Source organism: Neocloeon triangulifer, unplaced genomic scaffold (genome assembly GCF_031216515.1).
Source record: "Neocloeon triangulifer isolate White Clay Creek 2 clone unplaced genomic scaffold, ASM3121651v1 ptg000004l, whole genome shotgun sequence".
NCBI lineage: Eukaryota > Metazoa > Arthropoda > Insecta > Ephemeroptera > Baetidae > Neocloeon > Neocloeon triangulifer.
The window spans coordinates 1,274,258-1,283,594 of NW_026775547.1; the positions used below are offsets into that span (position 1 = coordinate 1,274,258).

A 9,337-nucleotide genomic window follows, 5' to 3' on the forward strand; every position below is an offset into this window, starting at 1 on the left:
ATTCAAAACCAAATATATGTAACGAATAAAATTTATGTTTATTCAGTGAGATCAACATTGTTAAGAGGCCTGCCCGAGAAATATCTATCTCTAAATTTAGTTGTGCTGGTGAGTTGTGCAGGCGGCGTCTTCTCTTTTATCAAAGGCTCCTCTACCTTCTCCATACACAGGAGTAATCTACTTGAGTGACAGCTCAATACCTGTTCGCAGTTGCTCACAAGTTTCAAACACTCGTGCTTGGGCAAGCTCTTTTCCTCGTCGTATTCCTCTCTAGAATATTTAAATTAATTAATCATGGCAGATGAAAGACATTTTTTTTAAATACCTGCAAATAGGCAGCCAAAACACCAGGCGGCCTCCCATGCAGAGATAGTTTGCTGAAAAGTCCAGCAGATCTCTCATAAGCTCTTGAATGTCGTAGTCAACTTTGGCAGGAATGTGGTGGGGCAGATGTTTTTCCAGAATGGGCTTGATATCTGCTCCTCTCCAAGAACCAACTTTTGCTGTAGACTCTCTTACACCATACGGGGCTGTTTTAACATTTTTTAGGATTATGCAAACGCATTTGATAAATTCTCACGGTCGGTCAGAATTGCGTCAAATCTAACATCAGGTCTCCACAAAGGACGAGCAAAGTCCGCAACCAGCACATCAAGGTATCTTGATGAGAGATTGTATTGTCGCATGTTGCTCTTAATACTCTCTCCTTTTTCTCTCACCTAAATTATAAATTAGCAATTTGTATTTTCAAAAGATAATCTTTTTACTTTTTGATTTGGCCTCACTGGCCTAGTCTTTCCATGAATCATTAAAAAATCAAGATCTGCACCACAAACGTAGCCTCCAAACTGAGCTGCCGAGACAAGAAGTGACCCTATGAATAAAATTTAATTTGTTTAGAGATATTATTTGACATTTTTAAAATACCCGATCCAACAAAGGGATCATAAACTAAACTGCCAGGTACAATTTTGGCCTGGTTGGCCATCAGCAGTGACAGCTGTGCATCCATACTTGTGTTGCCGAGAAAGTGTCTTGTCTTCAGAGAGAGCTTTGTGATCAGCGCCCTTTGACCATCGGCAACCTGTTTCAAAGCATAATATTATATAAAGTAAGATTTGAAATCATCTAACCCTTCGTCCAAAAAATAATTCGTAAGGCTTTTCAGGAATGTTGTTTGAATCTTGACCAAAGTACTCCAACAGGTAATAAACAACATCAGGGTTTTTCAGATTCACGTCTCCTTCAATAGGCAAGTATCCAAAGGACTGAAGAAAAGTTTATTAATCATATTGTATATTTTTTATAAATATTTCCTTCACAGTATTTTTTACCTCAATCCGTTCAACCTTTTCCTTTTGCGAGATAGATTTACAAAATGTTTCAACGACGAGTCTGAAAGTCTTGTCAGCACCAAAGTACGGGCTCGTGAGAGTCTCAGGAAGCTTTTTGACATTTTCATGTAGCTCCTCGACAGTCTTGCCATGGCCCCAAAGTTCCAAGATCGATTTTACAGAAATGCATCGACTAGCAAGCAGCTTTGCTTCCTCTTCACTTGGCAAATCGACAATGCAATAGGGCTGAAATTACAAAATTAATAACATTTCTTACAAGTTCTTATATTTTTTTAACATCAGTCAAAATATTAATAAGCATATCAAACAAAAAAAATCATTGAATTAAAATCTTACATATTCGCTGATTTGAGTTTTGTAATTAATTTTGATGCCAAATATTGACGCAACCGACTCGACATCCTGTGGGAAATTAGCATACATAGGGTGAATAAATTGCAATCAGTTATAATTAAAACATACAGCTGCTCGGAAATTGACATGTTCTTGAGCGAACCACAGAAGATAACTAACTCGTGTCGGTACTGATTCTGCCATACTTTCCGGATATTTTGCACGTCATAAGAATGTGCAAAATGTAATTAAGAGACAACGACAACTTTTTTATAATAAAATTAAAATCACAAAACAATATTCACGTATTATTGATGGCATCTGCAGTATTCACATTCGCACACATTACATTATTTTGATTTTGCGAAACTCGCCGAACATGTGAGAAAAGGGGGCGTGGAGATTTTGTTGGCAACACTGCTGAATTTTGTAAACACAGTCTGAGTCGACCATCTGGCAATGACAGGACGTGGAGTTTTGAGTTTTTGAATTTATTGTTTAAAAATGTACACGTTACTTTCGGGTTTCTACAAGTACCTGGTCCAGAAAGATGAATATTGCGTTCTCATCCTTGGTCTTGACAACGCTGGAAAATCGGTGCGTTTCCCTTTTTTTATCAATTCAATTCCAAATTTATTTATGTATTAAAAAAATTTCAGACGTACTTAGAGGCAGCTAAAACCAAATTTACAAAGGGCTACAAAGGACTGAACCCAAGTAAAATCACAACCACCGTAGGCTTAAATATAGGCCAAATTGATATAAAAGGCGTTCGCCTCAGTTTTTGGGATCTCGGTGGACAAGAGGAGCTGCAAAGTCTGTGGGACAAGGTTCGGATTGAAATAAAAGAGATTTTTTTTATAATAAACAATGTTTTTCAGTATTATGCAGAATCACACGCTGTGATTTATGTGGTTGACTCTGCCGATAGGGGTAGAATTCCTGAGTCAAAAAATGCATTTGGTGAATCCGTAGAATTTTGTGCTTAAAAAATAATTTTTTATAATAATTATTTTATTTTCTGCAGATAAAATGATAAGCAGCAATTTCCTTGAAGGTGTTCCGTTGCTTGTCTTGGCAAACAAGCAAGACATTCCAGATTGCATGGGGGTGAGAGACGTGAAGCCTATTTTTAACAGAAGTGCGCATTTAATTGGAAGACGAGACTGCATGGTGATGCCTGTCTCGGCTCTCACAGGGTAGGCTTAAAATGTTATTTAATACTAAAAAAAAAGTAAATGAATAATTTAATTTATCTTGTCTTCAGGGATGGCATCAATGAGGGAATCAATTGGCTAGTGGATTGTATAAAGAGAAACAACAATTTGAGACCACCGAGAAATCAAGAAGACATGTGAACTTGTTATTGAACCACTTTTGTATTTATGTACTAAAATGCGTGTGTTTCTTTTTATCAAAACTTTGTCCGTAAAATTTATGGGTGTTATTTTACAACAATCATTTACATCTCGTAAGTCTGTTAACATTAAATTTTTAGTTAAGTTATAAAAGTATTTAATAAAATATAGTTAATTAAATTAAAAAATTTCTGTAGATTTTATCCTAATTATTTAATAATTTTAGTTCAAATCATTCAAATGTTATTAATGTTGGTTTAATTAATTTTTAAGCTCGAAATAAACGCTAAACGACATTCCATTCTAAAAAAAAAAATTGTTAAATTTCCTATGCACAATATGGAGTTGAAAGAAATAAAAATTCAATTCATGCATCAAAAAATGAAATTTAGAAATTTTTAAGTAAATCTCATTTTTTTATAAAAATAAATCAATTTCGTTTTTGAGAATTGGGCGATATTGAAAATATTAGTGCGTGCGGGCGGAATATATTTTGTTTACGGAAATTCATAATTTTTTATTTATACCACAAATAAGATAATTTTAAAAGTTATTAAATAAGTGGAATAACGTTTATACTTTATATATTGGATCTAGTAGTACTTCCGTTTCAGTGCCACTCCCACTTCTCCATACTCTCATCTGTTCTCTGTTCTGGTAGAAATCAGAAAACAGGCTAAAAAATCCAGAAAAATGACTTTCTGGCGCCAGGCAGGTTTGAAGTAAGTTAATTAAAACAAAATTTACTATTCCAAGAATTTAATTTTGTTACAAAACAAGTATTTTGTGAGGAAAAACTCATTTAAACAGTCGATTCGCTCTTTGCTACTATTTTTGCACTGCCGGTGTTGTTTTATATTTTTCATTAAAATTCACCTTGTTATTCCACTGATTTTGATTTCCTTGTCTAATTGCGACGAAATTTGAATTTTCAGCTACGTCAAGTACTCGAGCATTGCTGCTCGCGTCCTCAGACAATCCCTGAAACCTCAATTCAGGGCAGAAGCTGCAAAGCGCGAGGAGTCTAGCATCAAATTCCAGCCTTGGAAAGACGGAAAAGCAGTCAGTGAGTGTCTATAAGTTGATTATTACACTCTAAATTACGCTGATATTTATTTTTATCCATAGAAAATATATTCTAAGTCGTAGTTTTGAATTATTATAGCGACAAAATAAGAATACGCTTCCTTTACTTAAGTATTTTTATGCGATTTAAGCCTACATTGAATTTGCCAATTTTAATTACAGCTGCTGAGAAGTGAATTATGAATTCAAATATTTCACTTTGAGTAAGTCAATAGTGTGCTTTTACAGCGAGTCCCCAACCTGAATGTAAATGCATTTAACACCTTCAAAATTTTCCCTAATTGAATGTAGTGTGAATTTTTATATTTTTTAATCAGTTTAATAATATTTTAATGTGGTTATCAAATAGATTTTTATTGCATACATATGTTAGCATAATCATAACACTAATTTAAGGAATTTTGCTGATTTTATTCACAAAAATTTTACTTAAAATTACAACTTAACATATAATTATATTAAATTAAAATGCTTTTTATCTTAATTACAGAACCTCAAGCCTAATCAAGATGTCACTGGCTGAGCGTGTGGAGATGCTTTCGTGTAGATGCCGAGTTTCGTGTAAATTTCATTATAATTAAAAGAATCACTGTTGTAAGTTACTTGACTTGAGTCTTTGTTGCTCTTGTTTGCTTCTTTTCTCGATAAATTCCACTCCGTAGTATCCGGCCATCCCGAGAATCAAAACCCCGACCAAAACCCACATTTTGGCGTCTGTGCATAGGAAAGTGCTGTAAGCATAAGCAACAGCAAATCCCAGCGACTCCCACAGCCGGTAGTTGCTGAAGGCAGCTTCTTCATTATTTTGGAACAAGTTTCCGTACAGAGCTGAAATTGATATTTTTATTTTTTTTAATTTCTAATTAAATTTCCCTAAGACAATATTTACCATTCATTTGAGTCTGCCACACAGCGTCTGAAACACCCCAGAAACCGGCAATGACAAAAAATACGGCGGGTTCGTCTGGCATTGGCTTCCAGAAAAACATGGTGCAGATCATGGCTATGTTAATAGCTGCACCAAGGGTGAAAATGGGGATGCGACCCACGATTTTTATCAGCTCGCCAAAAACTAGAGAAAAAACGGCGTCACAAACCCCAAAGCAAATCATTACGTAACCCACGTTCTGAACTCCGTAGGCACAGGTTACAAAACTCTGCAAAATATTTTAATCAAAAATTCATTAAAATTTTGATTATAAATTCATACTTGGGTGAAATCTGCACCAATGTACCCCTGCTCAAGGCCACTGAAGACGGTCAGAGGAATTAGCAATAATTGTCTCTTGTCCTTTAAGTGCTTCCCAGTGGCGAGCAAAAGCCGAAATCCAGATATTCCGGTCCCACTTCCTGTCCGCTCCCCAAACCTTTTGGTTTAAGTTGAAATTGTGATTAAATTCAACATTGGAAATTATTTAAAACTCAACCTTGTGAGTGGGTCAACAAAGGCCGCAATTATTGCCGCTGCGATGAGAGCGCAGCCGAGATAAATTCCAAACAGAGTGTAAATTTTTTCGTCCGAAGGTCTGTTCCCTCCGGAACTGCCACCGTGGTCTTCCCACGGACAAAACCTTGCTCCACAGAGGGGCAGATTTGGATCTTCAGGGTCTATTGGTGGCACATATCCAGATGATAAAACTAAGGGGAATAGAATATAATAGCAAATATTAATTAAAGAGCCTAGATTTTAATGCTCACAATCAGTATTGATTTTGAGTATTTATAATGTCTGGTTTTGTTTAATGAAAGTTTGAAAACTTTTCCTCCTTTTTAGGTTACATAAATTTAAATTTTGATAAAGTTTAGTGGAGTTAAAATTAAATTATAATTAAGTATATAACAAACAACGGTTAATGTTCAAAATACTAATTTAACTTTCTGATTTTGTTGGAAAAAAATTTGCAAGAAATAAAACGCTAAGTCACCTGTTGAAGAAATCAAATTTCCGATAACCTGAGAGCACTGGAAAAGCAAAAAGAAAATTCCGAAGAGCCTCGTGACCTGCACTTCGGCAGAGGTGCCCAGCGCCTTGGCGCGAACGGTGCCCACCTGCGTCAAATAGGTGCACTTGGCGCTCCACATTGGCGCCGCGACGAGACCGACCACTATTGCTGCAGGAATGAGGGTGTAAAACTCGGGGTAGAACTGCGCCCCTATGTACACCCCGTAGCCCAGCATGCAGACCGGCATGGTCCATTTGACGCCCAATTTGCTGATCATCCAGGTGGGCACAAATATGCAGGACAAAATCAGCGCCACGTAAATTGTGCTCAGGGAAGCGGTTCCGAGACCTGCATCTGTGTTTATTGAGCTCTGGAGGTTTGCGGTGCTTTGGTAAGCCGTGAAGAGGAAGGTGAAGGCCACACTGATCACTAAAACGTTGATCATCATCCTGGCCAATTCCGCTGCTGGTTTTTCCTCCTGCTCTTGTGAAGTGGAGCCCATTTTTAGTGCTGCCAGGACCGCTTTTCCACCAACGTGAGCCTCCATAAATAATTTTTTTTTAATTAAAAATGTCTGTATGAATGAAAAATTTGCTTAACTCTAAAAAGGTACAAACAATATTTACCTTTAATAAATTAAAATAATTCTGAATCCTGAGTATTCTCAGATGCGGCACAATCTGAATTGTTAAACAAAGCTCACGTTCTGTTTGGATTTGCAGAATATATAGTCAATATCTTATCAGCCATAGTTGGGAGATTGCATGCAGTTTGAGTTTGACTTTTCTAGGAATCGTCGAACGAAACATAAATTTATATGGAAATAAATTTTTACTTTTTTATGAATAAAGATAATCCAATTGAGCTCAAGTGTATACATGTTTTTTATTAACCAAAAATCAATGTAGAAAAATATCAAAGATAATACTTTCAATTTTCAAAATAATATTTATAAGAATTTCCTTATCAACGTGACCCACTTAAGACTTAGACATAAAAAATATTGTGACGAGTTACAAAAACGTAACAATTTTTCCATAATCGCTCTCGTCAAGATAAAAAGAGATTCCGTCACCTTAGCTAATTAAGTCATTGGTGTATTAAAATACTTGTCATTCAGGTCAAATCAATAAATTCGATCCTTTTATTTTGGCTGCCCATCCTCTGAGAGAAGGTGATCGTCCACTTGGCTGGGTCCTTCGCCCACTTTGGTGTGAATCACGTAACGAATTTTACCCACTTGAGGGGGTTCGTTAATCTGAAGAAAACAATGACAAAATTAAAATAAATTATGAGGAATGAAAAAAAAACATACCGGAGGTAGAATGACGCTGGGTATGACAGGGATGCCCCTGAAGAAGTCCTGTTGCTGCTCAGGATTTGGAGGGAAAACAAGTCGGACCAGTGCCGCAACTGTGGGCACGTCCTGCTCCAATAAATAGAGACAGGCGTTAGGACCGGCATCAAAAGTATAAGCCACCTTAAACAAAAAAATTTAATAAATTTCAAATTGAAAAAAAGATCAATCCAACTTTTATTTGGCCACAAGCTGCATTGTATTGGTGGACGAGTCTGATGATTGCGTGGGATACGTCGTTCAGGTAGACGGCCGGTGGATAAGTGTCGAGGCAGACGGCGTGGAATTGGTTGCTGTCCTTCATGGTGATCTCAGCAAAGGTCTCAAAGTCGCGCTCCTCGATGGCCTTTTTCATTGCCTCCACTCGCTTAGGCACACAATTTTTGATGCGGTGAGTGAGAAGTTCACTGGTCTCGACACTCCTCTGCATGCCAGAAGTGCTGCTCGTCGTTTTCCTTGCGTCGCTCACCTGTTAAAAGAGAAAATTATAAAATAAGATTTGCATTTAATTCATTGAAAAAGGAAAAAAACGTAAGTTTGGAAACTCCAGTTCGAGAAAGTTATTTTGAAATAATTTTTTAAATGAGTTTCTTCTCACCACTAAAATAAGTATCCTCATTTGCGGCCAGTGGTTCGCTGGTACTATCTGGGTGGCCAGCGAATCCTCCCCAGAGAGTAATTCACCTTGGTGCCAACGCACAAAGCCACCAAAAACGCTTCGGCAAGCGCTGCCCGAGCCTCTTCTGGCTACACTTGATACATCGCCCTCAACACCAAAAACTTTGGCTAGCGTGTAAACTAAGATTTTTGAAAATATGAATTAAAAATCAATAAATCCGAAAATATGAAAATTATACCAAGGCATGCATAACCTGCTGCGGAAGACGCCAATCCAGCTGCAGTTGGAAAATTGTTGACTGAGCAAATGTGAACCTTCAAATTGGCAGTGACAGCATCACCTTCCCTCTTTGCTTTTTCTCGTACTAAAAAATTTATAATCAGAAATTTATCTTTTTGAAAATTTAACAATATTATTACAGTCTTTAAGGCAGTTCTGCAGTCTTGGGTTTTCAATTGACTCTTCCCTGAGGATAATAAAAATAAATGAGAAATTTTTACTAAATTTATTTATTTTTTAAGCAAGCATACTTTCCATTGAGCCAGATTTTATCTTCGGTAAAAGTCTCGCTGGCCATGACGGTAGTTTTTGCATGCATCTGTAATTCAAATTTATAAAAAATTTAAAATTTAAATTATTTACATAAAAAAAATAGTTTTTAACTCTGCACGTACTTATCAAGTATATACAGTTATGTTCAAAAATTAATTTTAAAATTTAAAATAAAATAAAATTTACAAATTAAATTTAAATTTAAATTAAAAAACATGGATTATAAATATTTTTTTTACGTGATCGGTGCTGAGAGTTGCACTGATTGAGTCGTTTAAAGGCAAAATTAGCTCTTCGTCTCTCTTGCCCCCTAGAAAGAAAATTTTCAGGTTAGCTCCGTGGTGCATGACTAACAGGTGCTTTTTTGGTAAAGAATGTATCTCGTTTTTAATCATGAAATTCGGGCTTACAATATTTGATGACGGCGATGTTGACCGGCGCGACACACGTAACAACCTTCATGGCGTCCAAAGATCTAGGCAAACTAAAGGGAAATTCTTCTTATTCAGGAGAAAATTAAAATAACAAAGAGCCGACAGGCCAGCACGGGCCCGATCTTTGACCTGCGGCAGTCACGGTCACCGAACGGCACGCCCACTTTCACCTTCATAAACGCCTTCCGAGCATGCGCAAAACAAACATCCGTTCTCCGATTCCCTTTGCATTTAGCATTCAATTTGTTATCATTTTATTAGATTTTATTAATTAAATATAAATTTATGACAAATTTTATT

General features: G+C 36.5%; 5 protein-coding genes across 6 annotated transcripts; 2 read left to right on the forward strand and 3 right to left on the reverse strand.

Moving 5' to 3' along the window:
- Positions 1–13: 13 nt before the first annotated feature.
- On the reverse strand, positions 14–2,069 carry LOC132193434 (tRNA (guanine(10)-N2)-methyltransferase homolog). The gene is made up of 10 exons (XM_059614096.1): positions 1,994–2,069; positions 1,818–1,893; positions 1,692–1,757; positions 1,335–1,580; positions 1,134–1,268; positions 928–1,084; positions 768–874; positions 581–719; positions 326–530; positions 14–270 (listed from the first exon to the last, which is right to left on the reverse strand). The coding sequence occupies exons 1-10, from the start codon at positions 2,032–2,034 to the stop codon at positions 39–41; spliced, it is 1,404 nt and encodes a 467-aa protein (XP_059470079.1). The 5' UTR covers positions 2,035–2,069; the 3' UTR covers positions 14–38.
- A 44-nt stretch (positions 2,070–2,113) lies between these two features.
- On the forward strand, positions 2,114–3,240 carry LOC132193435 (ADP-ribosylation factor-related protein 1). Its single transcript, XM_059614097.1, has 5 exons — positions 2,114–2,285; positions 2,348–2,518; positions 2,570–2,651; positions 2,716–2,887; positions 2,956–3,240. Exons 1-5 carry the CDS (start codon positions 2,193–2,195, stop codon positions 3,044–3,046), a joined length of 609 nt encoding a protein of 202 aa, XP_059470080.1. The 5' UTR covers positions 2,114–2,192; the 3' UTR covers positions 3,047–3,240.
- A 410-nt stretch (positions 3,241–3,650) lies between these two features.
- Positions 3,651–4,734, forward strand: LOC132193596 (protein stunted-like). 2 transcript variants are annotated; one of them, XM_059614358.1, is made up of 4 exons: positions 3,651–3,768; positions 3,982–4,112; positions 4,295–4,335; positions 4,623–4,734. In XM_059614358.1, exons 1-3 carry the CDS (start codon positions 3,740–3,742, stop codon positions 4,306–4,308), a joined length of 174 nt encoding a protein of 57 aa, XP_059470341.1. In that variant the 5' UTR covers positions 3,651–3,739; the 3' UTR covers positions 4,309–4,335; positions 4,623–4,734. The 2 variants fall into 2 exon arrangements, with proteins under 2 accessions (XP_059470341.1, XP_059470342.1); XM_059614359.1 differs by lacking the exon at positions 4,295–4,335 and having other exon boundaries at positions 3,725–3,768.
- Positions 4,466–6,825, reverse strand: LOC132193593 (UNC93-like protein). The gene is made up of 6 exons (XM_059614355.1): positions 6,702–6,825; positions 6,058–6,616; positions 5,560–5,770; positions 5,343–5,499; positions 5,022–5,289; positions 4,466–4,960 (listed from the first exon to the last, which is right to left on the reverse strand). Exons 2-6 carry the CDS (start codon positions 6,575–6,577, stop codon positions 4,719–4,721), a joined length of 1,398 nt encoding a protein of 465 aa, XP_059470338.1. The 5' UTR covers positions 6,578–6,616; positions 6,702–6,825; the 3' UTR covers positions 4,466–4,718.
- Positions 6,826–6,941: 116 nt separating this feature from the next.
- Positions 6,942–9,197, reverse strand: LOC132193594 (diphosphomevalonate decarboxylase). Its single transcript, XM_059614356.1, has 9 exons — positions 9,014–9,197; positions 8,843–8,913; positions 8,582–8,649; positions 8,471–8,517; positions 8,290–8,415; positions 8,031–8,230; positions 7,608–7,901; positions 7,391–7,555; positions 6,942–7,333 (listed from the first exon to the last, which is right to left on the reverse strand). The coding sequence occupies exons 1-9, from the start codon at positions 9,063–9,065 to the stop codon at positions 7,220–7,222; spliced, it is 1,137 nt and encodes a 378-aa protein (XP_059470339.1). The 5' UTR covers positions 9,066–9,197; the 3' UTR covers positions 6,942–7,219.
- Positions 9,198–9,337: the final 140 nt, after the last annotated feature.